At 48.2% G+C, this 25,227-nt stretch overlaps 9 protein-coding genes across 9 annotated transcripts; 1 reads left to right on the forward strand and 8 right to left on the reverse strand.

Moving 5' to 3' along the window:
- Positions 1-289: 289 nt before the first annotated feature.
- Positions 290-1,265, reverse strand: LDX57_006673 (uncharacterized protein; the record flags this gene model as incomplete). The annotated part of the gene is made up of 3 exons (XM_046088390.1): positions 290-643; positions 705-857; positions 909-1,265. The coding sequence occupies 3 exons, from the start codon at positions 1,263-1,265 to the stop codon at positions 290-292; spliced, it is 864 nt and encodes a 287-aa protein (XP_045944360.1).
- Positions 1,266-2,837: 1,572 nt separating this feature from the next.
- On the reverse strand, positions 2,838-3,818 carry LDX57_006674 (uncharacterized protein; the record flags this gene model as incomplete). The annotated part of the gene is made up of 1 exon (XM_046088391.1): positions 2,838-3,818. One exon carries the CDS (start codon positions 3,816-3,818, stop codon positions 2,838-2,840), a length of 981 nt encoding a protein of 326 aa, XP_045944361.1.
- A 1,285-nt stretch (positions 3,819-5,103) lies between these two features.
- LDX57_006675 (uncharacterized protein) lies at positions 5,104-6,762 on the reverse strand (the record flags this gene model as incomplete). The annotated part of the gene is made up of 1 exon (XM_046088392.1): positions 5,104-6,762. One exon carries the CDS (start codon positions 6,760-6,762, stop codon positions 5,104-5,106), a length of 1,659 nt encoding a protein of 552 aa, XP_045944362.1.
- A 563-nt stretch (positions 6,763-7,325) lies between these two features.
- On the reverse strand, positions 7,326-9,314 carry LDX57_006676 (uncharacterized protein; the record flags this gene model as incomplete). The annotated part of the gene is made up of 1 exon (XM_046088393.1): positions 7,326-9,314. The coding sequence occupies one exon, from the start codon at positions 9,312-9,314 to the stop codon at positions 7,326-7,328; it is 1,989 nt and encodes a 662-aa protein (XP_045944363.1).
- A 995-nt stretch (positions 9,315-10,309) lies between these two features.
- On the reverse strand, positions 10,310-10,897 carry LDX57_006677 (uncharacterized protein; the record flags this gene model as incomplete). Its single annotated transcript, XM_046088394.1, has 1 exon — positions 10,310-10,897. One exon carries the CDS (start codon positions 10,895-10,897, stop codon positions 10,310-10,312), a length of 588 nt encoding a protein of 195 aa, XP_045944364.1.
- Positions 10,898-11,512: 615 nt separating this feature from the next.
- PME1 (Pectinesterase 1) lies at positions 11,513-13,086 on the reverse strand. The gene is made up of 7 exons (XM_046088395.1): positions 12,911-13,086; positions 12,712-12,848; positions 12,577-12,656; positions 12,374-12,520; positions 12,243-12,303; positions 11,990-12,183; positions 11,513-11,920 (listed from the first exon to the last, which is right to left on the reverse strand). Exons 1-7 carry the CDS (start codon positions 13,025-13,027, stop codon positions 11,661-11,663), a joined length of 996 nt encoding a protein of 331 aa, XP_045944365.1. The 5' UTR covers positions 13,028-13,086; the 3' UTR covers positions 11,513-11,660.
- Positions 13,087-16,215: 3,129 nt separating this feature from the next.
- On the forward strand, positions 16,216-18,402 carry LDX57_006679 (uncharacterized protein; the record flags this gene model as incomplete). The annotated part of the gene is made up of 6 exons (XM_046088396.1): positions 16,216-16,341; positions 16,398-16,973; positions 17,032-17,183; positions 17,240-17,413; positions 17,465-17,812; positions 17,862-18,402. The coding sequence occupies 6 exons, from the start codon at positions 16,216-16,218 to the stop codon at positions 18,400-18,402; spliced, it is 1,917 nt and encodes a 638-aa protein (XP_045944366.1).
- Positions 18,403-18,672: 270 nt separating this feature from the next.
- On the reverse strand, positions 18,673-18,885 carry LDX57_006680 (uncharacterized protein; the record flags this gene model as incomplete). The annotated part of the gene is made up of 1 exon (XM_046088397.1): positions 18,673-18,885. One exon carries the CDS (start codon positions 18,883-18,885, stop codon positions 18,673-18,675), a length of 213 nt encoding a protein of 70 aa, XP_045944367.1.
- A 1,351-nt stretch (positions 18,886-20,236) lies between these two features.
- Positions 20,237-21,826, reverse strand: LDX57_006681 (uncharacterized protein; the record flags this gene model as incomplete). Its single annotated transcript, XM_046088398.1, has 4 exons — positions 20,237-21,207; positions 21,267-21,339; positions 21,395-21,633; positions 21,691-21,826. 4 exons carry the CDS (start codon positions 21,824-21,826, stop codon positions 20,237-20,239), a joined length of 1,419 nt encoding a protein of 472 aa, XP_045944368.1.
- Between the last annotated feature and the right edge of the window lie 3,401 nt (positions 21,827-25,227).

A 25,227-nucleotide genomic window follows, 5' to 3' on the forward strand; every position in this document is an offset into this window, starting at 1 on the left:
CTTCCATGGGGTATTCCCTTCCTACGATGGCTTACTGGGGAAGCTTTGTCTTCACAGTTGCAACCTTGGTTATATTAACTTTGTCCTTTCGATTTCAAAGAGTCTGAGGAGATTTATCTCGACCACATCGAGCAGGTCTGTTACTTACCAACTTGACATGGCCGTAGAAGACAGTTTAAGAGTGATGGTGGTCTTCGTAATCTCTTCCTTAGCTGGTGCTTGCGATAATTGTTCATCGTTACACAGCAACCTTGCTCCATTCCCCTAGGTCATACTTCTTCAGCTCAGCTCAACCCTCTGACTGACGCGACATCCCAAGCCCACCTCCAACATCCACCCCTTTGGCCTCGTCTCTAGACGAAACAGACGAATGATTCAACGCCTTCGTATGAGACCTGATCTGTCGAAGCGTGGAGACCAGAAACGTCGAAGATGCTGCATTCGATGACGACGCGAACGCAACTTCTGGATCGAGCTCCACATCACGATTGATCTCCTGATCGGTTGTCTCTCGCGCAATCCGCCGTTGGCGGTAGAACGTCCAACTAGACCAAGAGATGAATACAAGGAGGGTCAAAGGGACCGCGACGGTCCAGTACACCCACAACGGTGTTTTGGTGAAATGGGGAAGGGTGAAAAGGGTCTAGTCGAGGATGAGACCTGCCAAGATCTTTGAATTTCAGTGGACTATGTGGAACACTCACAGCTATATAGCTCGCCGGGAAGAATAGTGTCGCAAGCACGGTGAGCGATTTCAAAGAAGATCCATCGCGCTTAGACGCTTCAGAAATCTTCTTCGATTCGATGGCAACGGACACACCGAGCATATTGTCGCGTTGCGACAGCAATCCATATATCTATCGACATTAGCAAAGTCTCCGCTATTCGAAGGACTGCATATAGCTTACAGCCGTTATTTGATTATCCACTCGTCGCTGGTAGTAAGTCAGATCGACCTGTCGCAGTTGGAATTGCATCGCGAGATTTCGAAGCCACTGTTCGTATTCCCTTTTCAGACCCACTGGCAAGCCAACGGCGCTTGAGATTAAATTTTCCAACTCGTTGAGTGTCTGCTGACTCAAATTAAGATGATGCTCTAGGTAGTCCAACCGACGCCGAAAGATCGATACATGAATCTCCGCCGCGTGGCCTAGTCGAGACAGTTCGCTATCGTGAGCCAGTGCATCGATCGCTGGAATCTCGAGCCATCCATGCTGCCCCGTCGCTTTCTCAATCACACCCAGCTCCCGACGGATCTTCTGCATGTAAAGAAAATTCGTGGCAAGGCTGACTTCGAATAGGAGGGTTATAACAAAGAGCGGGTGACCGACGAAACGCTGGTGACGCTCCTGGAACCGTTGGAAGAAATCCTGATCGTGTGGATTGACTCTCAATGCTAAGACTATAGAGCTTCTGCTGGCAAAGTTATGGTACACTGCAATCAAAGACGTAAAGCTGCTAGATAGTCTGATGGAAATGATGAAATCTATAGCTCCTCGTTAATGGCTCTAAATGGATGAATCGCGGAAGGTAGGATAGAGACTCACTAATTGAAATTGCACGGCCAGTCGTCTCATCGTAGTCAATATATCGAATTACGCAGCCTGCCGATGCTCGATATTTCCAAGCATCTAACAAACCATCAAACGAAGGGAAGCGTTGAGTAAGCATGAAGAATGTTTCTTTGCTTATGGAAAGCTCCAGTTTCTCTGATGCTGACAAGAAGTCCCCATGTGTATCAAGATCGGTTGACACTGTGCAGGCAAAGCTAACGGTTGTGAGCATGAGTGTGACGGCCTGTTAGTTAAATCGAGGACTAACATCCATTGTACTCGACCTGCAATCTCTGGAGAATTGGAAGAGGCCTCCTACAATATTTCATCAGATTGCATAGCTACACAATTCGGCAAGGCATAGCTACAGAAACGTGCGTTTGTATCCAATCACCAATTAGATCTTCTGCTAACTCTTTTCTGTTATATTCGATCCGTTGAGACTATCGGAACACCCTTAAATTAGCAAGCAATCTTATATTTCAAGGCCACACAAATCCATACAGTGTAGCGGTTGAATTCCACTACCGCACAAACACCCGGATTGAAATGAACGTCGTTCGATTCATCCATGCTGGTGATACGCAAGGGACGTAACAGAGACAACCAGGAAGATGAGCGTCATTGAGATATAAAGAGACAGTTTTTGGATCGGTAAGTTGTTTATTGTCACAAGGTCTTCTTCGTTTATCAGCTCGGAAAACGCGATGTAAGCGCTGTTGATTCTACGCATGATTGGTAGGCATGGAATGTGGCGGCTGATGGGCGCCTTTGCGTTTTTATGTAGAAGCAATTTGGGGCGACAAATGACTCGATTTTAATATCGTGCGGACTTTCTACGTTGCTCAGGCCCCAGGGGCGGAAAATATGAATGCAGAGTGTTGTATCCACAGGCTTGAGAAGGTCTTGTGATTTCAGACACATGATGGTCGCTGGAAAAGTTCATTCGTAAGTGCCTTAGAAACTTGATAAGATTTGTTTTCTACAAACACGCTAATAAATTAATTCTACTATTAGGTTGGATCCACGTTTCTGGAAATTACTTTTGGTAAAATGTTTTATTTGGTTTTTTTTTGTATTATCAGCATCCAAACTTCGACACGACGAAAGATGACAGGAAAAGGTGTCAGTTACCAACGATTTCTCATTAGCCTTAGGTATTCATCGTGCTAATAATTTAGAAAACAGAAAGAAACAGGTGATCACTCGCAATCACTCAGTTATAGACCAACTGGTCACATCTGCTGAAAGACCCTTTACGATAGTGGTATTCATTTCGATCATCTACCGAGGATGAACATAGCTGCGCTCATCCTTGGAGAACCGGCGACTAGAAGTCTCGCTAGGATGGCGAGAACTGAGCACAGTCGCGGGGATATCTTCAATGTGAGAAGACAGCATGATAGCGCCATCTCTGCGATGGCGAGTACTCGCCCGGCTGCCGACTTCGCTGACACCGTGGCGGGAGGAGCCAACTCGGCTAGTAATCTCGCTGCCACCGCCGTGGCGCGAGCTGAGGGTGCTATCCATGCGAAATCCCCTGACAGTGCTGGCACCGCCGTGACGGGAGGAAAGCAGGCTACTATCGTCGGGGTGGCGAGAGGAGACTCGACTGTAAGCTTCACTGCCGCTGCCGCGCCGCGAGGAAACCATGCTGTCCTTTGGGCGAGAGGCGCGAATCGTGCTTTCATCGTCGTCGCGGGTACGGGTGCTAACTCGGGAGCCAACACGGCTGGACTCAGGGTGAGAGCTGCGGCGAGATGCGTGAGAGTGGTCGCTGCGGCGCGAGGAAATACCGCTGGCGCTCTCGGAGGGAGTCACACTACTTAAAGTGACTACAGTGCGCATATCATCATCATCATCGCGGCTCGAACGACGCGAGCGACTTGAGCGATGAGTAGAGGAGGAGACGTGAGATCGACTACCAGAGCGGCCCATGGGAGCTTCGAGGAGATGCTGGTCAGGAGTTCTGGAGTTGACGACCTGATCCTCGCCAATATTATCAAGCCAGCTGGCCACACCGCTTTTGCGACGGGACTGGGACTTGTGCTTGGAGGAGCTGTTCATGGAAAGCTCGCTGAGTTTGTCTTGAATATCATTAAGATTACCGGATCCTCGGATGGTGCGAGTCATAGGCTCCATCCGCTGTGGAATGCCATTGCTCACGATCACAGTCTCGCTGTGATGGTAGTAGGTGTAACCTCCACCGCTACCAGAAGCCATCGAAAGGCAGTTAGAGCAGCCACGGCAGTCCTGGTTGCACATTGCGCTGGAGGTTCTAGGCATTTTTATACCGGAGTTCGAAAACGTGAAGTTTGATTTAGATAGGTTCTGCGGGATTGTGAGCGACAAAGTCTTGCCTGCAAAATTTTCCGAGTCAAGATCACTTGTTTTAGTTGGATCAATGAGTTGGAAGAGCTCATTCAATCCTTTGGTGCGCTTGAAACTTTCAGTTTTCGAAGTCCGTAGAGAGTAGGCGATCTCAGAGCTGTGTTAGGCTACTGAGTTTAGAGTGATGGCGAAGAGACAACAAGAACACACATCACGCCGCCATTTATAGTAGATTTCGATGGTGTCAAACTATGGAGACTCGTTGGATTGGTGAAAGGTCTCGGATATAATGAAGGGCTTTTCCTAGAGCTTTTCCTAGATAGGGAGGGAAGCGTGTCATAACAGTGGAAGTTAACACCACAGTCCATTTCTCAACGGAACATCATCCGGAAAGACCCCCGATAAACTTTAAATAGCGGATTCTTAGAAAATAGAAATAGGATATGTAGCTTCTGACATGAAGCTTCCTTATTAAATAGGCGCAGTATAGTAAAGTAGCTATGGGCTCAACGGGCCGAACAAGCAGAATGAGCGATACTGACGATCAAGCCTATATTACGAATAGGACATGGCCAAAGACAGTTACGGAAGCTACTGCGTATGTCTGAGAGATTCAAATTATCAGCGACAGCTGTTTGATCCAATAGGAAATGTGCGCTTGTTCGTGAACTATGCTTTGTCCGTATTTTTATACTGCAAGAGCACATGCATTAGACTAAAGAGTCTAAGGGAAGTGGAAGTAAGGTGAGCTGCTCCATTTCTGACATCCTAGAGTGGAGTGCCTAGAAGATAATGGATATTCTGATCATCACCAAGGATCTATAATGAATACGTTCTTATTGCCCATTCTTTGTCTTAAATGTCTATCAATTCTTTCTATAGAATGTTGACCTTCTAGAAACCAAGATCATCGGGCAATTCAGGACATGGGCTGTTCAAATTGGGTTGGCTCTTATTCTTTAGGGAATATAATTACTGGTCTCTACTGTGTATCTCAAGGAAACTCTGGCTACTTTGACTTTAACGTAGTATTAGTAGTGGGATTTTTTTATGAGGGAAAAGAAATCAATATTTGCAAAGAGTGGATTTTGTTGTGAATTATGTTCTTCAATTTTGATAAGGAAAGCTGGAAGAAGCGTCCACTGTGAATCTGTAGATCATAGAATCATGACATGTGTATCGTAAAGACCAGGCTTGTCATTGAATTCATGATTACATCCTACCATCCAGCTACGGTCACCACTTCGTCTGCCGGAAGGCGCCATTCGGTCGTCATACCAGCTGCCTGCGCCTCATGTTCACTGATATTCCCCTCCGGCAATGCTGCATAATCGATGACTTCCCCATCGTCCAGGGCCACCGCCAGATCCTCAAAGACATTGGAAATAGGACTCAAGGGTGTCCTGGGGGTTCCATCGCGAGGACGAATCGGAAGATCAAAATACAAGAGTGGTTGCGCATCCCACGGGATATCGTCCTCATCTCCCTGATACCCAAATCGTCCCCGTTGAGAGTCCTCCCTGTCATTGGTAACGTCGAATTCATCAGGGCTCAAACTATCAACGAAAACCTCATAACCAGGCATCGCTTCACTATCCCAAGACCAATGCGGCAACATGTATCGTCGCATATCCACCGGCCCCTGAATAGTCGAAGCTTCGTTCTGAGGATGAAAGGGGTCCAAAGGTTCTTCATCCTCGGGAACTTCTTCCAAGGTTATAAGTCTAGTAGAATTAGTCAAGTGGGGGATGGTAATTGTGTCGTTGACCAGGGCCTCAGACAGAGAGACTGGATCCTCCGACTGGTAAGTGTCTCTTTCACGATCTTCAGAGTTCACAACGCCATGGCTATCTGTTGTAACCAGAGCGGCGAATGACTCGATCTCATTAACCAGTGGATCAGAAGTCTCAATGTCACACTCAACACCATTACGGTTAGTATGAGTGCCGGAGGGTCGAGTACGGTTGCCACGCACGCGCTCCAACTCCGGGAGCGAGTCCGCTTCAGACAATACTTCGGTAGAACAGTCGAGATCAATAATGTGGTGACCATTGGGCAAATCCGAATGGTCAGGCTGACGAGAAGCCAAGGGATGATCGTTGTCGTAATCGCTCACCACCAGCTCTGGGATCGAGCCTGTCTCATGATGTGCAGGCTCATCCACAGGGGTATTTCCGGATGGCACCTGACCAGAGGGTTGACCGTTTGCTGGACCCGATGCACTGTTGCTTCCGTTGGCATCGTCAACCTGGTCAGTGCCCGAGGACTCGGTATGAGTAACTGGCGGAGTGGGCTCAGGGAGTTGATCCGATTCGTCTTCCACGGTCTCACTGCGAGTATTCTCATTCAGCGCCTGAGGGGAACTGTCATTGACGTCAAAAACAGCCGGGTCTGGCAAGGAATTCGGCATCTCACTGCCAGTATTTCCATTCTGGGCCTGAGAAAAATTGCCGTCCACCTCAAAGACAGCCGGATCTGGCAAGGTATCCAGATATTCATTCACGGCTGCGTATCCGGGGATCAATTCTATTTCATCAAAGCGATGTTCGCCATCACCCTCTTGCTGATCGGAATCATGCATAGAGTCGCCCATGTACTCATTGTAGACGTCCTGCATGATACGCTCAAGTTCTTCAGGGGTGTATTGGGGCAGTATGTCTAGTTCACGCCATTCACCGCTACCCTCAGCATAGTCGACCGGGGAAAGGTTGGTGGACTGGGGCCCTTCATGCTCGGTATGCGCAGGTGGAGCATCATCGAGCGAGAGGTCTTCCATTTCGTTCGAAAGATGAAAAGGGTCTTCCTCGGCGTCAGCAATACGCTCGTTCCTCAAGGTGATAGCCAAGTTCTCCATGGTCTCATTCCTGCTGCCGGACATGGTGACGATTTCTTTTTTGAAGAACCTTGGGGTTTCACGATAGACAGACAAAGCTTATTGGTTTGATACCGTGGGGAAAGCGGCTCCGAACAATGATTGTGGATTAGGATAGATAAAGAAATCAAGTGATGAGTAGAAGGGTCTTTATATCCTATCTATATCGTAGAAATGACCATCTCATCTTGTTTGGAGAGGTGGTTTCCGGAAACAAAAGGAAAGCCTCCTACTAAATTATCGTTAAAGTCCGGATAGGGATTGATCCCTGATTGCTACCGTCATGTCTCATCAAACGTGAGAGCTTTCAAGTGGGACAATCCCTGTATTGCCCATAATGGAGTTTTCCGGAGATGCAGGATTATCGACTTGTTATGAAAGCTACGAGGGATAGACGCTTCTTTGATGAAGCACCTAATTCATTTTTATCGAAAAGAAACATGTTTATTTCACTATTTATCTTATCTTTGTTTTGTTAAACCCTTTTCATTCTTTACCTTTCTCCAACATCAAATAGCCAGAGAGCACCAAGTAGCAGAAAGGAAGTACGCCCAAGATCAAAGTCAAGGTCAGGTCCGGTTGGCGCTGGCTAGGGAAACCCAGAGGAAGGTAAGACCGTTCAAAATTCCAACCATAGAAAAGAAAACCATGATGAGGACAACAGTATCGTCATCAAGCCGTTCATACAGTGGCGTCAAGTTCATAGACTGGTTCACGACCGAGACCTTGGGGGTGTAAACTACATCGGAAGTTCCCTCAGCTGGTGCAATCTGGGTGACCTGATTATGATGGCTTATCACATTGGAAGGCTGAGCAACTGGGGGCTTCACATTAGCAACCTGAGTATTGCGGGGCTTCATTTGGGTGCATTGATCACGGTGGCCCTGGGTATCGGAGAACTGAGGATTGGAAGAGTCAGCTTGGGTGGATACATCATGGAAGACTCTGGTATTGGAGGACTCAGCATCAACGGACTCGGATTGGGCGGTTCCATCATGGAAGACTCGGGCATTCAGAGACTGGGAATTGGAGGACTCAACATCGGAGAATGTAGTGACCCCGAAAACCGCATGTAGGGCATCCCAAAGCTCAGCATCGCTCATGTCTGCCAGTCGACGCATGATTATTGTGGCTAGGACTGCGAAATTTTGGGATGGAGACATATTGATGGTTTGCAGCATTCTATGAATCTCCACCACTCTTCGATCCCAATTTGGATCACCGGTCGGTTCGAAAGGGATCTGGATTCCATGATCGCTAGGCTCGTCGGCTTGAGGGCTCTCGGGGCGAGACGTCGTTTCCTCACCTTCCTGGTTGCTCGTTTGGGCGGGCTCCTGGGGGTGCTGCAACAACTCGTCTAAGCTCTCTGCGAGTCTGTCCGATTGAGGGGTTGTTTTTTGGAAGATAATAGCCTCTTCAGAAGGCTCAAAGGAAGAATTGTAGGAATCATCTTGACGCCCCTCAGAGGCCATAGAATCTTCTATCTCTGGTGATCCGGGAATACTGGACTCTTCATGATGCTGCGACGGCTCGGTTGGGTATTCAGCATCCCTAAGCTCTTCAGTCAATTCCACCGAGGCCTCTTCGGCTTCGTCTAACTGCCCAGAGCTCGCCGAATGCTGAAAAGGTGGATTTGCAACCATACAATTACTCAGCGAAGGCTGCCTCAACGCTTCTTCGATCTGCCTGAGCTCCTCAGAGCCCACTGAATGCTGCATAGCCGGGCTTCCAGAGCTATCATTCTCCCCGGAAGACTCTCCCAAGACCTCTTCAATACGCCGGAGCTCCTCTTCGAAGTCCAACACTTCGAGACTCTCCAGAAACCCAAGCACCTCGGACTCATTGGCGGAGTCAGAAAAGACGTCTTCGATCTCGTCTTGAAGACTGCCTCGAGAACGAGGTTCTGAAGTCTCATTTGCCTCAACCCCTTCAGTGGGGCCTGAAACGTCCTTTTTGATCTCCTCTTGCAGAATGCGCGCAGAATGAAGTTCTGAAGTCTCAGTTACCCCAATTTCCTCAGTAGGGCCTGGCACGTCCCCTTCATGTTTGTATGGGTTGATCGAAGGATGGCTCGATGACTCCTGAGTAAAATAAGATCCTTGGCCGACGTTAGAGGAGGATTTCAAGGAGTTGTTACTCTTCGAAGAACGAGGGGTCCTTGGAGACTGTGACTGGAGCGATTCAATCTGCCCAATAAAGTGGGACAAGGACGCCGGTTCATTGTCGTCGATATCACATTTTCCGTCTTTGATTGGCGTTTTGTTTTCTTCCTCCGCGTCAACAAGACTAGGCTCGTGATGATGGCTTGAGGAGGCCTCGGTCTTCTTGGGCTGGTGATTGAATTTAGACACACCCTCCTCGTCACTGTCAAGACAGATCAGGGGGATGCTTTTAGCCATCTTAGCCTCTTCAGTGCGCTTAGGTGAGCCTCCCATTTTGCTGTTATACTTGGCCAAAGGACGAGTATATGGCATCTCCACGATCTCGTAGCTGTCCTCATCGCTAGAACGTCCCTTTGACTGGCGACGATCCATGTTCCATTTCTGCTGGTGGGCCATTGTTGTTTCGTGACAAAAGCTTATCTTAAAACGAGAGGGCTGTGATAGCGTCTGCCTTGATAAGGTTGCAGTTGACCGCCCATTATACAAGGTCTGTTTATATGCTCATTGCTCAGTAGTTGTGCGGTTATTTCCGATTTGAAAATCGTCTTTGCCTTCTTTCTTTTGCTGGCAAACTCCATCTATAGTATATCAAGCATTGTTTGATTCATGGAGATTTCCGAAACCCCACTGGCACCGAATTACAGCCATTCGTGGGGGAAGGTCTTGGGTTGACTTGCACTCCCCAGGGTATACACTTCGAAAGCAGCAAACCAATACAACTGTGGGAAGATCTATACTCTATTTAAAACGCCCAGTGGCTGCTGGGTGGATGTTCCTATGTGATCTTCCTACTATGATAATCCGTTCATCCCAGTCAACTCAAAAGGACTCGATGTCGTTCTACTCCCCAAGAGGCCTTCAAGAAGAGCAGTTCATGAATACTGATTAAGCTTCATAAGATGGATTCAGGTGCAACATGAAAGGCTACCAGGCGATGTATGTATTGCCAGATATGACCAGGAACTATAACTGAGCATTTTACTACGAAATATGTGAGAGATTATGAATGTTATAATAGATTCTCATTAAGCAAAACTTTTGTTCCCAAATTGTCCACTTGCTATATGCTCGACTTGCAAGCATGAAGCTGAAAAGGTTCATCCAACCAGAAGAGACCAATAATAGAGATATACCAGTATCCGAAAAGCGAAAGGGAAACACGACACCCCAACGACCATACAACCAGCGCAAAGGAAATAGTCGGTGCCCCTTGATCTAAGTCCAGATCGACATCGAAACGCATGATCCCAGACTCTATTCGAAGTCGTCCTGTCGGTCCTACCCCAGGAAGCAATCGAATTGGCCTAAGCTCCAGCACCACCGAGCCAGGTAGTGACCAGACCGAGTACGTCCGGCGGCTCGCCATTATCGGCTCGATACTCCTGACCAAGTTATACCATGCGACCATTCTGCGCACCTCTTTGGAGAGCCCGGAGCTGACTGCTTCTCTCACGAAGCTTCTCAAGCCCCGTTTTGCGGCGGTCAGTGCAGCGCGAATCGCGCGACCAATTCGGGACGCGGCGGTACGGAAGCTGATTGACATATCCCCGTGTCTCGAAACCTGACCGGCGATATTCGGTTAGATGAGGGAGTGAATTAGTCTGCCGACGGACGAAGACGGTCGAGCGATTGAACGGCGGGCTGTCGACATACGGCGCCCTGATGCGTACTGTTTTGGGTTGTTCCTCGGGCATGGGCTCCTGGGAGTCCCACGCAGCCCTGGCGCGCTCCTCCGCAGCTCGCTCTTTTGCTTCTTGTGCCTGACGTCTTCTTCTATCGGCAAGCACCTTCTGTCCTTCGCTGTTCGCCTTTTCGTCGAGCGGTACCGTGACAAACTCGTCGTCGGGAAAGGACCCCGGTATGGCCTTGGGATATCTCCCAGGGTAAGTATGACACTCACAACCACACTGGTTCTCGAACACCAGCCAGCTTGTTTGGACTTCGTACTTGTACGAGTGGTGGCAGATTGAACAACGCATGGTGACTGACCGTTCGGAAATTAGGGCGAATCGTGAGTGCGCGATGTGGCTTGGGAAGGAAAATATAAATACTTGGGAATTAGACAGGATTTAGATGAGAAGCAATCGGGACTGTTCTTGAGTTCTATTTATAGCTTGCTGGGATAGGAAGGGTAATTTTAGGAAAGATGTAGAACCGAAGTATTCCGTATAACAACTTGACAAATCTTGAAATAAATGCACCTCCAAGTTTTCCCACGTCCTTAACGTGGGGGTATTCACCTTATATGCGGGACAGGATATTCATGTCATTGTTTGTCCCAAATGCCATTGTAGACGTTGACAATGGGCCGGAAGAATATAAGGGTATCTACTTGTCGCACTTACAAAGAGAGGCTCTTGAACAGTTCCGTCCATGCATTAAGGCTCACGTTCTCTTTGTTCTCTCCCTTTTTGGGAACATTTACTTTACATGGGAAGTCGGAGATACCCTGTCCAAATAAGACACGGCCCTGACAAGAACGTTCGATGCAAAAGGAGGAATGACCGAATCAAGCCATACTTTTATGAAAGATTCAATATACAACTGGAGGCTGTTGAACCCTCTCCATCCTGGCGACAGACCAGAAACAAGAACCGTTAGAAAAGTCGGAAAACGTTTGCATAACCGTCAAGGTAAATTAGAATTGAATCTAGCTAATAATACATGCTTCAGAAACAAAAGCTCCTTTAACAGAGATTCGAGCGCTCGAAATGAACTTCAAGAGCAGCAGCCAATTCACACTTAAATGACATAGTCGGTATCAACCCAGCTCTGCCAATCAGCGCCCAGAATCTCCGAGATAGAGACAGCCTCATCCAGCTTTTCCGAGAAGTCAGCACGCGTACCCTTAGCTCCCTTGCCAGTGTTGCCGTACTCGGCATAGGTGACGTTCTGGGTGTTGGCAGTCGAAGTGGACCATTCAGACCAGCCGGCGGAGCTGATCACGTCGGCCAGGGCAGTCTTTTGGAAGACAACACGGGCATACTGGGACCAGGGACGGCCTGTAGTCGATGATTAGCATTTGAGGCATAGGAAATACAGGAAACAGGGGTAGAATGGGTGCAACTTACCAAGGTAGTAAGTTCCTGCGGAGACAGAGCTGCCCTCGGCGGCTTCAACATTCGACTTGTGGATTACATAGTATGACTCGTCGGACTCGGATCGGCGACCGTTGGCGGTGATGTAGCCAGACGAGGGCCCTTCCAACACGCGGATGTCGCAGCCGTGGAACCAGGCACGGGCGCTCTGGCCGAAGATGAAGTCGCTGGACAGATTGGTCCGTTAGTTCGTAGGTATCCAATCGGTGATGGGGTTTGAACATACACAGCGCCCTCAATGTAGTTTTTAGCATAGATCTGGTTGCCGGACTGGGCGAGAAGGGTATCTTTTTTTGAGGTTAGCATTCCCTTTCATCTTTTTCTTTGTGGCTCTATGTACGGGTTACGAGAACGTACCCTGGTATCCGGTGAGCTTGCATCCGTAGTATCCCTGGTTCCCGCCATAGGCGCTGAGAGCCAAAGCCTGGTGGCAGACTTGACCGCAGCTGTTATCGATGTTCAGGTTGTAGATGGAAGAGTTCTCGGCGTGGTTTCGGATGGTGGCTAGAAGTAGAGGGTGTTAGGAAGTATGATGAAATTCAGAGCCAAGAAACACAAACCGGTTTTATCATCATTCTCGACATCAGCCAGCTTGATACCGTGAGTGACCTTGACAAGGTTCTGCTCGTAGGTGGTGGTGCTTCCATACCGTCAGTCAAAAGTTCATTGGGGGGTTCGCAATAAGTTCAACATACTCCTCCGTCTGACCATAGATGATCAACTCTCCCACCATCGAGGGAATGTACACCTGCTCATCATAGGTACCCTTCTCAATGAAAATAGTCTGCGTGGTGGTGTCGGTGGTGCTCAGGTTGCCGACTGCATCGCTGATCTATGTTCCATAAGCATCTACACGTCACCTGATTCACACATACCCTAATTCAGACGACGTACCGTAGTATAATCACCACCGGACTTAGCGACGACAATGGCTCCCGCAGGAGCAGTCATGCGACTAGCTGCCAGAGCGGTAGCCGCAAAGAATGTAGACGCGATAACTGATTTGAACATATTGATAGAGCTCAGTTTCAGGTTTCACGAACAAGGGGCAAAGATCAACAAGATCGACGGGATAAAGGACGGGATGAGGAAGAACATCATGACAGGACAAAGATGCCTTGCCGTCTTTATAATTCACAGTTCTCGATTAAGATGGCCGGCTCTCGTTCGAGAGGAAAGTGCTGCACGGAGAAGAATGCCCACTAAGGCTCCTGAGTGGAGCGTTCGGTAGTTCCGCAGTGGAGGAGGAAATAATTTACTTGAAATCACCAGGAGGTTCAAATGATTCAGAGCACTAGTTCAGCGGACGTGATTTGTCGGGTATTAAATACGGTGGAGACATTGACCGAAGCTTGTCGCAGTTAAGAGCGGACGGAGGTTGAAACTCAGGGATGTCTTGTGCCAATTTCGAGTTTTTGCAGCAATCATAAAACTTCTGCCGTTGTGGAATATTCGATCCAGGAAGCCATCAATAATGGATGTGGCCTGATCCACAGCCCTATGCCTTATCTTGATCTGGATATTGGGTGGAGCTAGTAAACGCTCAATTACCGGCAGGAGAAACAAAATAGACAACATGAGATTAATCTTGATTAACTCTTTAATGTTTCACACTATATCAGCGACCGCATTTAAACTCATCGTGGAAATATTCTATATAGTAAACTTGGAAAGGGGTTTATAGCCGCCCGGCGCTTGGTTTCCTATTCCAACTTCCCAAGACGCTACTTGGATGTACCCCGAATAATCTCCGAACACCTGCGATTCTCCGAAAGCGGCAAGCACAATTGGCCCGACGTTACTCGTGGCAGGACCTGACTCTAAAAAGCACCAAAAAAGTCCAACTCGTGAGTTGAGGTGTAGATCACTGATTGGGAAGGATTATACTAATCGCCCAACTGGTTGGCGACATTGTCAGGATACATCACTAATTACAATGAACGAGGGATAGATGAGGGGATTCTAGAAAGGACAAGGCAAGAAATATAAATAAATCAAAAACAACAGAAATAGGTCAATTCACACGATCCCATGATTTTCCAGCAAAAAACAACAAAAGAAAAACATACAAACAGCCGGGATTCGCTGGTGGTCACCCACCCAACTACTAACCGGCCGGCGTGAGGCTTAAGTACGGCTGAGCGGACGGGAAGCCCTGTTCTCCTCACCCTGTGGTCGTATGTACTTGCTAGAGCTTAGGTTTGGTATATGTAGGTCGCAATGAAATGGTATGACAAAGAAGGGGATGGTATGCATGGAGAAACCTAGCTATCCTCTGAAACCAGTTAATGAACGAGCAAGATCGTTAGAAGCTCAACAAAGAGTATGCAGTAACTACTGTGAATGTACGAAGCACTCGCGACACGGTAAGGAACACGCATAGAGCGGAGACTTTCCGCTAAAGCAATTGCAAAGCTTAGACTCAGTAAGGAACGAAGTGGTTAGTATTGGCCAACGCGGTCGGCCAAGAATGTGTCATTCAAGTTAAGAACGCCGCGGAGAAGACAGATCAGTGTTGCTAGGAGGCCCGGGCCTAGGCTTAGACCCCTGACGGAGGTGGGAAGGCTAAACAGCAAAGATATATTCTGGTGCAGCAAATCAACAACCGTAATAGATTAGGTTCCTACTTCCGACTCGGCACCCAAGAAATGAAAATGTGTTTTACGTATAGCTCTTAGTAAACACCTCGGTTTGCAATAATGCGCTCATAACCGTCGAACCATAGTCATACGTTATATTCTTGTTTTCTGCCATGGACAAAGAATATGGTTTCAGCTCCTTCGACGAATCAGGTAGCTTGGTATTACCAGAATATTAGTTAAGAGCCCTCCTAGAACAAATCCCCAAACTAAGTTGGCCTACCCTTGGATTCCATTACGTGATAATACATATAACTTTGACAATCATCTGGGTTGATAGCTACGGATATCGCCTCCTACAGAGCTCGTTCCGCATACTCAGTACCTATGAAAGGAGCACGACAGATCCATACAATAGTGGAAGTCTAGAGCGCCAGCGTTACTTGATAGTGACGGAGCAAGGGCAGGTCGCATGTGAAAACAACAGTGTCACGTTAGCCCTGAGGGGGAAATTCTTCCCTAGCTCGGTTCTGTTGATAACCAAGGGAAGGTACAGGAGCGACAAAGCTGCGCCAGTCGGTGTCCGATAATAGCGCTCTCAAATGTGGTTCGTCCTAACATGGAGAAACCCATCTTCTCTCTCGATCATGCAAGGGCGCGGGTTGAAGTTACGTTCGTACTTGAATGTGTAACCTCTGAATGTGCTTCAAGCCATCGCGCGGCTGCATCCCAGGAAAGCAGCAGATTGGTTGTCGGGCAAACTTTGCTTTCCTATAACATTGAAATAAGGTGCGGAAGGACAAAACGCGGATGTGGCGTTCTGTATCTTGACGTGACTGTTCCAGAAGTTCTGTTTCAAGCTGGATCAATGGTTAAAGATATAAATTCGGACGCCACTTATGGCTCGATGTTGGGATTCGGGATTTACCGCAGGCTTCAGCGCACCCCGCTCAATGGAATTTTCTATTGGGTTTGTAAGGGTCCAAACTCTATACTCCGTACAGGTGTGTAGAGTGTAGACACGAACACCGATCTGTCAGAGTGGATACGTGGGAAGATTAATCCGGAAAAAGAACGAGAGCAAAGGGAAACGAGTAAATAATAGGTACTGTACTCCATGGAAGCGACATGCTGACAACCTGAGGTATAACAATCATTTGTAACTACGCAAAAAGTAGATTTCTAAAGAAGTTGTAAAGATACAAACTTGGATCTTAATGCCAATTTTCGCAGCAATGATTGATCCATTCAAGAGTCCCTTCTAGTTAGTCTCGACTATGTCCCACAATCTGCTATTAGCGACAACTCAAGTCTTAGAGTGGCTCTAAGTGGCCACCGAATTAACACTAAACTTGTGAGGAACCCACTAACAAGTCGATTTTCTTACAGCGCTATTTCTTACCGTATTGAGCGGTTATAGTTCAGATGTACTTATTCCGCAGTACACGGTGTAGTTACAGCCACATTAAGAAGGTGTTACATCATCAAGCGCCAACCCAGGTTAGTCCTATTGTGGGATTTTTTGAAGATAAATACCTCCTCCACCCATGCTGTCCTGCATAGCCATTTCCGTCACCAGCCTATGAACTGAAAAATCTGGAAATTCTAGTCTGACACTAAATGGCCGAAAAGCTAGCACCTAAGCCCCTTGCACCACTACTTGATTCGTCGCGGGATGATCGATCTGTTCCGCGAAGGACCAACTCCTCTTTGGCTTGTACTGCTTGCAAGGTGCGGAAAACAAAGGTCTGAATGCACGATATCGCGAGCAGGCTAGATCAGATAACTGATTTATCTGGCAGTGTGATGGTAAGGAACCTTGCGAAAGATGTATCGCGAAAAAGACGGAATGCTTCTACGATTACAATGCCGACCAGCGTCGACGTATCAACATAAAACGGAAGATCAGTACCCTGGAGGAGGATCGGGACTTATTAATCAACTTGTTCCTGTCTCTGCGCAACGGTAGCGACAGCAATGCTTACGCTATCCTCAACCTGATCCGCAGTGGCCCTGACCTTGAGGAGTTGAAATCCTACATCGACGCTCGAATGAAAGAGGGAGCTTCGCCCGAGATAGTCGAAGCCCATGAAGCACTGTGCGGAAGCCAAGACGTTGGAAATAAGGTCCCTCGAAAGGTCCTCAGCGTTAAGGAACTGGTCGATCAGCCCCCTCTGCAAGTCCCTGCAAAACCCTGGACAAGTGTAACGGAGGATGATACCTTTGTATCTCATTTGATATCCCTATACTTTACTTGGTATCATCCTTGTTTTCCATGGATTGACCGAGAGCTCTTCATCCGTGACATGAAAGCCGAAAATCTTGATTCAAAGTTTTGCTCACCATTCCTCGTGAATGTTTTGTTAGCCGACGCTTGTGTGAGTCGACGCTTCATGTGAGATTCCACACAGATACATTCCTTTAACAAAAGCTTAGGCCTATTCCGATTACGCAGAAGCCTACAAATACCCCAAAGATCCATCAACAAGGGGCGAGCATTTCTATGATGAGGCGCGAAAATGTCTTGAAGAGGAAAAGGGACGTTTTACCATTTCCACAGTTCAGGGCCTATGTGGTCTTTCCATTTGGTAATTCCAAGAACCCCAGAAATATCTGGCAAATGCTGATTCTAAGGCGCCTGTAGTGCTTTTCTCACGGGCAAGGATCGCGTTGGCTGGATCTTTCAGGGTCAACTCGCCTTTGTAGCCAAGGAGCTTTACAACAATACCTACGACACTTCTAATATGCAGAACAGCGATTTAACTGAAGAAAAACGCGTTCGTACATCTACACTCTGGGGATTATATAGCATAACGATGTAAGGAACGGTTATCACATGTGCTCGGAGAAATACGCTAAAAGTTGGCAGGGCAAGTTCCATGGCATACCAGAAAGCTCCGATGATCGAAACCCCTGATGTACCAATTCCGAAGCGCGATCATGAGGGTTGTACCGACGTATGGAACTCCTATCCAGTCAAAAGTGACAAAATTTCATGGCATTCCTCATGTCATTTTGGCTGTCTTTGCGATATGGCTGCGATCCTGAATGACTGGTGCTCTTTAATGTTCGGTGGAAGAAAGAGACCGTCTCTAGAAGACGTGCTCTCGACGACAAACGAAGTGGTTCGGAGGTTATCAAAGTGGGAGGCGAGCCTCCCCGAGTGCCTACGTGTAGAGAACGCTGTTATGCCGCTTCCTCAAGTCCTATGTCTTCAGTAAGTGTTCTATCATCGCTGGGACTTTCTCCCTAACAGGTTTCCGCAGTATGTATTACCACAACGCCCTGATTACAGTCCATGGACTGGCAAAAACATCGAAGGATAATGCGAATGACGAGAAAGAAGCAGAACCGTCCGATACTAACTCACAGAAGGCCATATTGTGGTCGGCACGCCGGATCGCAAAATTGATGCAACAGCACCGTGATTCTTGGGGCATCGATATCTTTCCGGCGAGCCACATTCAGTGGGTTACAATATCTCTATATACTCTGCTCGAGGATCTCGAGACACCTGAAAGCGTGGATGCATTCATTATTTTATGTATTGCCGCCAAAGCCGCTTCGCGACGCTGGGCTCTTGCCAAGGCAATGCTCCGGGGGATCCAACTTACGGCGAGGAAATTGGCCATCACACTACCTCCAGAGACTGATGCCCTGTTCATGGATTTCGAGACATGTGATTGGTCTCAAAAAGACCGGGATGGACTAAGCAGTTTGTATCCTAATTTTGCGTTGAGAGCAGATGGAAATGAGCAAGCGGAACTTGACAGATTCTTGGAGAGATGGGATGCACTTGGCATCTAGACATCTATCTAGTCCACTACGCTGAAGTTGTCTTATGCGGTGGGTTTGTCCTCGTTATTCAATAATTCCCGTAACATAGCGCATACTGCTTTATACTCCAATACGTAGGTAGTGCTCAGCTGGAAGCCGCAGAGCCAGCTGGCAACACTAATGACAGAACTGCGATCGCAATCTCATGCGCCCTATACTCATCGCCGATAACAAACAAGCAACACCACATGATGAGAGTCTGAGTAGGCACTTATAGCAGACCACGTGTCCTTCGATACTTTACGGGCGATATTTCTCCAGAACCATTGCCATCGCCTCAGGATCAGTCCGCGGCTGCGCAAGCCACTCCAACAGTTCCTGAAGCTCTGCATTGTTGCTGCGGCGTATCTCCGCTAGAAGCGATTGGACTGCATAGTAATAATGCTCTTGCGTCACGGTAGACAATGGAATCTTGGGGCCAGCCGATTGCTCGCTCTCGACAGGTGCAGGCATGGTGCTGGCAAACATTAGTGTCCTCTCCTTTTGTTTGAGACTGTGGTGCAAACGAACAAGTGACAGTTTCTTGGATTTCAAAGGGCTTTTCCCAGTTTCTCACTTGATCTGTTGGGTATTGCAACGGCACAGGAAGAAACACGGATCGCAGTTAATGTAGTAGTAGGGGCTGTAGTAGAAGAAGGGGAGATGAAGGTTGAGAAAATCGGTGCTGTACGGAGTAGGGGGGAAAATTTAGCCGTCTCAGCTGCCAACCAGTCACTGGGTTAACTACTCCAGAAAGGGGATGACTCGGGGTGAGGCGGGGTACGTGTCATTAGCAAGTCATTCGTGTCTCGTCTGGGTCAACCCCAGCCGGGGCTGCGAAGGCGTTCTACGGTGTGATCACATCACTCAGTACTTAGGGAAGTAGGTACTTTAGTATCCTGCCGTTCGCTGACGGATGATTGGCTGTCACCCCGCTGCACCCTAACGAACGTCCCCAACACGCCGTGTGTGTACTACGCCGTACATACGATGTCCTTGTTTTTCTGTTACTAGTATCCCGATTTTATGATTTTATCCCTGACAGGGTCCACTATGTAGTGGGGCCACATCCGACGGTGATAAGTTCCAACCACTCAATCTCGCCCCTGTTTGCCCGGGTGGGACCGCGTCCATCAATAGGAACTTATTGTTTGCGGCAATTGATGGGATGCGCCATCATGATATCACACAGTATCTTCGCTCTCATTGGCTCTACTGGTGCCGATCAGCAATAGGACAAATGCTGGAAAGTGCCGTTCTTGTACAAGTGCCATACGGAGGCCACCAATAATTGAAGGAACCGCATGTAACCCGACAATCTATTGGTGCCACTAGAGCAAGTGGAAGCAGTAAACTACTCCGTATGGTGTACAATGAGACCATTACTGACCCCGTTAAGATGTTTGAATGGACAACAGACGTTTCAGGACAACATCCTTGCCTTCAAGTGACTCTACTATCGTACCATTCTAGACGATCAATCCACTTCTACTTCTTAGATCACGGCCCCATGGCTAACACACTCTTTGTAATAATTTTGACTCTGTGATGCAGCTTTCGAATTGACACAGAACTGCTGGATCACAAGTGCAGATGCATGACTGAGTGGCGTTTGTGGTTTTGGTACTTTCTACACCAGATTGTATGGCCGAACTTAGGGCTGCCTAAGCGGTGTGACATCACATGATAAGAACTCAACGGTTCACACACCATGATCTAATCGCCCTCAGGTACAGATAGCTTAGATGATTAGGCTCGCGCCGCTGATACATTTATGATCATGATTTCCTCCGCCTTCCGACCCACCCCCACAAAGCCGTGTCAGTCAGGCCCCTGATCCCTTAACAAGCACACTAACACCCTCCGTCTGACCGTGGCTCTCACTTCCACTCTCACCGGTACTCGCCGTCTCTTCAATCTCATTCTGGATTTCGTCATCATCCTTGACCTGCCACGTACTCCACGTCGTTGTCGGAACGGACGCCCAAAACAACACCGCGGCGACGATCAGATTCGTCAACAGCGAGACATCCTTCGACGCGCCGAGCGCATACGAAATCGTGCTTGCCAGAGACTCGCTCCCACGGAGCAACGCCGCCGAGAACGTCAAATTCTCGATACTCCGGTCGAACGTTCCGAGAACCCAATAGCCCAATACCGCGAAAGCATTGTAAGGGACGAAAAAGAGGCAGTACACACCCACGGCACGGGCGTAGCCGGGCGATCCGATATCGAATGTCGGGTTTGTGCGTGCGTATTCGGCCTGCACGACGAGATTATAAATATAGGTGACGGTATATGATGCGATCAGCAGGATCCAGCCGGCTCGCGCGCGCGTCGACCGTCGACCGATAAGCTTGCTGTCCAGGAACCAGCCGTAGACGATGTTGACGGCTAGTCCGACCCAGGTGACGACGAATGCTGCGAGAGCTCGCGAGCGCACGGTGAAGTATGTCGCTAGGTAATTGCCTTCGTAGGTCTGTGCCCATTGGCTAGTCAGGAATATGGGAATCAGAGCGGCGATTTCGGGTCTTTTGCAGACGTGCCAGAAGCCGCGGAATCCTTCGGCTATGGTGGTTCGACGGGGAAGAGTCGGTCGTGTGCCGTCGCTGCGAATTAGTTTGTTCACCGGACTGACGAGGAAGGCGAGTGGAAGACCTAGGCACTGCAGTGCGATCAGGATGAGATATGTGTCTGGGCTGATGGTTCCCTTCTGGTCGCCTTGGACATTCAAGGCTAGTTCAATTGAAGTGGCCACGATGGAACCAATTTTGTTAAGGCCGAACCATATGGCAACTGTAAGGATCGTTAGCTGAGTCTATAGCCTTAACAGGGGCCGCTAGAATTGAGCATACTGTATGTTCCTTTGCGATGCTCCTCGGGATATCCAACACCGATCGCTGCCTCGGAGACCCAGAGCGCTGCCGCCTACAGTAAGTCAGTTATGGTCGGAAATACCATTGCATGGACCTAGTTGACTAACAGAAAAGCCACAGGTCGCCGCCCCAAATAGCATGAACCACTGCGTCCCGTAAACACTGTTCGTATACAGGGATGCCGAATAAGGCGCATACCCAAGGGTTCCGAAAACCAGAACCCACTTCAAACTCCATCGGTTACTCAGAACGGCGAACAGTGGACTCATAAATATCATAATCGCGAAGGTGATGACATTTGCCGCGTTAACGAAAAATGGAGTCGCCAGCCCACCGGCTCCAAGGTCTTCATCCCGCCGCTCTGGTTAGCGATGGTCGTTTTCTATGGGGGATGTAAACTAACTTGATAGAGCACCCCATATCCCTGGTTGTGTAAAGCTGACTAGACCGATGAGGATCGAGTTGAAGAGTGTGCCTCGATAGAACGCATGCAAGCTGTTCCGAGGCACACGAGCCTCGTTGCTAGTGATACCAGCCATTGAAAGACCAGCAGTCGTGTGGAATTGATATCGTCCAAGAGTACCTGTTCATAATGCCGGGGTCAGGCTCGAATATAAATTCGCGGGATACTGAGTTCGTAAACATAACTCTGAATAGCGTGATTACTCTGGGAGGTATGATCGAAACCATTATGGGGATGGTCCAACTAATGCCGTCTTTCAGTCAGCAAGAAGTTAACAATGGCCGAAGTTTTAGCGATATGATGGGCTGGTGTCCTGTCTAGCGGCATTAGCACAGATGATGCAATCACCGGCAGACATCACCACACCAGCAACAACTGACATGCATGATAACGTCGGCCTAGGCCCATCTCCAGATAGATAATCTACTGGGCGGGGATGATCCGCATCGGAGATGTCCCGATTGCCCTTATCGCACAACCCCTTCCTTGGATATACTTTCTGATATTCCGTTAATAGCCAGAACAGCCGGGGAGCCTAGGAACGGGCATAGCACGTCATATTGGCTATAGCTTGTCACATAGCTTGAAGGCCAATCTCGAGTATTTGACGCGCCTTATCGATGATTAGCCTGAGTTTGACACCTGTCCATTCGACTATTCACCTAAAGCTCGGAAAGAAGGGTTCTTTGAAAGGCCCACATTTACAGTCAAGCCAACCGGGTTCTTTAAAGTTGATACGAGATGAAGTCTCCCGGAAAGCCGTTCATGCTAGCATAGAGGTAGCTTCATATCGAGTGCAGAATCCTTCCTTGCAGGCCGCCATGGCGCAGTAAACAATATATCACGCGAGGGCGTCAGGTGGTCCTTAACAGCTACAGACCAAAATAAATACTACAACGAAGCCATCCCTGAAAGCAAGATATACATGAGATCTAGTAAGGGTAGGGAATAGAAAGACCATCTAGGATCCTTTTCTTCTGGCGTCAGTATTAGTCCTTTTCTGCTGGCTAAGTTGTGATCGCAGATGTTCACTTGACTACTAATCCTCTCTTATAGAATCTGACACCTGCCTATTATAGTCTAGCGCTTTATATGACCCACAGTGGATATAGATACTCAGTAGCCCTCGAGAACTACATACAAGTCAAGTATCCTAAACCTACATGTCCGCTAGCAGATTATGAAGGAATTTAAACCCCAGGATAATACATTCAATCTGGACGTTGTATATTAGTGCGGCTATCTGTTAGAACGCTGCTATCTCAAATTCCAAAGATTGGACCAACAAGGCACCCTCAGCTAGAGCTCGAAATCATTGGAATTTGGTCTCTACCAGGCCAACAAGTGTATGGAGAAAGGACCAAGGGCGCATCAAAATGGGTTGCATGTATACTAGGGTGGCAAGAGGATATATTCCCATCCACTCACCATGAGGCCTGATCACGTGGCTATCGTATGGACCTGTTCACCTGGAGTCCTAATCAAAATAAGCTTGAGCACGTCTGATCCATTCAGCACTAGTATATCTAGAAGGATCACCTTCCCCGGATGTTGCAGGTCAAGGCAATGACTTTCAGCCGCGGTGTTATTGAACGCTCAACTATCCAGACGCCCTAACAGGATTGAATTGATTGCTGTTTATTGAAAGATAGAAATAGCTTTTGATCGTTTTGCATACTACGGCAGACTATACCGGCCATAATGCAAGATCAATTTTCATTTATCTAATTCACTAAGGACCCTCCCGCGCGCACCGCTATAGTAATTTAAATATATGTCTGTTTTTTTATATTTATAATGTTATAATCCTTATTACCACTACCTGTACATACTAAATACACACTTCTATTGCCTCTACCTAGTCCCCACCCTGTCTACTCAACCCAGTCTGCCTACCTACCCTACCTACTCTATTTACTCTACCTACTTTACCTGCCAGGTTAAGAGTAAGTAGGTAGGTAGGAGATAGATTCAATGATCTCGGTTAGGTAGTTTGTGTAAACAGAGTAGGCAGGGTAGACACAGTAGGTAGGGTGGGTAGGGTAATTAGGCTGAGTAGGCAATAGGTAGAGGTAGCAAGGGAAGAAATTGCGTGGATCTAGTATGGAGGGGTAGTGGTAAAAGGTATCATTGTATTTGACCCGTATATTTAAAGATACTACCGGCAGAATTTAAGAGCAAAAATTGATTTTGCAGAACTGCCAGCATAGTCCACCTTATGCATACACAAAATGGCAGGTGCTTGGCGTAGATCGAAGCCGCAGACATACATGACAGAGTCACTTGCCTCGGCCCTTTCCGCTATCCAGGCAACTTTCATTTAGATCCTCCCTGTCGTCTCCAAGGTGGGCCAGCAAGCCGCAAACTGAAAGCCAGGAAAGAGATTTCAAGTCATGGGCGCAGGACTTACCCGCCCAGCCACGGCTTCGCTCGGTCCCGCGCTCAGTGTTCCCCTCGACGGCCTCTGACATGGGTGGTCCCATCGAGATCAAACCATGGATCATCATCTGAGACACCTGTGCCACCGAAAACCAGGAGGTTCTCCTCCAATGGAAGAACACTTGGACGGCGATGTCGCAATCCCCGACGTTCGGGGTTCTCAGTTCGTCGGGGACTGCTGGACCCCTACGCGGACGCCATGATAGTAACGTGCGAGGTCTGGCTTCTTGAGAATGGCCACAACGCAAGTTTCGCAAAGTTATGGTTTCTTCGCGCGGTGGTATTTCCGTTCCACGGAATGCGGCATTCCGTCGTCTACATCCTCCCGTTGCATGTGCAGGTGGGACGGGATCTACGGAGAGGAGAGGAAGAAGGCTTCAGTCTACCGTAGAAACATTGGTTGGCTGGAGGAGACTGTCCCTGCAGATCGTCTGGTGTTCTCTGATGTTAAGGAGGACCGTTGTTCGGGGCGCTGGGGAAGGGGGATACTCCTTTCCCGCGCATCAATGCCTCGTAAGCATTTTATCGAGCTGCTCAGTATCACATGAAACGGGGTTTAATGCGATGGGCTGGGGGTATTTTGTTATTGGGTATCGGTGCTGCCTGGTTGACATGGGCTATCTAGCAATCCCCGGTCAAAGGCTCGAACGTTCCATTGATAGAAATGAAGAGATTGATTTTGTTTATGAGGACCAAATCCAGCCTAGTAGAGGACTGGTCTTAGGCTTCCTTCGACACTGATTTGCCGGGGCGTATAAGGTTCATCGTTCCGGATTGAAAAGGTATTCTGCCTGTCAATCCCCCCTCTGACTCCTAACCCCAAGACCAAATCCGTCCGAAATCGAAGCACCAATAAAGAAAAGATCATCAGTACTGTGCAAAACTAATCATGCGGTGCGACAATACTGATGCGAGAGAAGGTTTTGTTCACGGTGGCTTGAGAGACATCAAGGGTACTTGTTACACAATCTCCACAACAACAAAGAAAAGCATTTTGAGACGGAATGGTATTCGCTCCTGGCCCTGCCGCCAAGGGGA

This window comes from Aspergillus melleus (genome assembly GCF_016097325.1).
Source record: "Aspergillus melleus strain CBS 546.65 chromosome Unknown contig3, whole genome shotgun sequence".
Classification (NCBI taxonomy): domain Eukaryota; kingdom Fungi; phylum Ascomycota; class Eurotiomycetes; order Eurotiales; family Aspergillaceae; genus Aspergillus; species Aspergillus melleus.

What these genes read in the sequence shown, in the direction of transcription:
- PME1 (XM_046088395.1), bottom strand. Translation starts at nt 13,027, where the DNA reads ATGTTCAAATCAGTTATCGCGTCTACATTCTTTGCGGCTACCGCTCTG. An exon ending in ATCTATGGTCAGACGGAGGA is followed by an intron (nt 12,657 to 12,711) that starts GTATGTTGAACT and finishes ACGGTATGGAAG; the next exon opens with CACCACCACCTACGAGCAGA. An exon ending in CAAGCTCACCGGATACCAGG is followed by an intron (nt 12,304 to 12,373) that starts GTACGTTCTCGT and finishes CCTCAAAAAAAG; the next exon opens with ATACCCTTCTCGCCCAGTCC.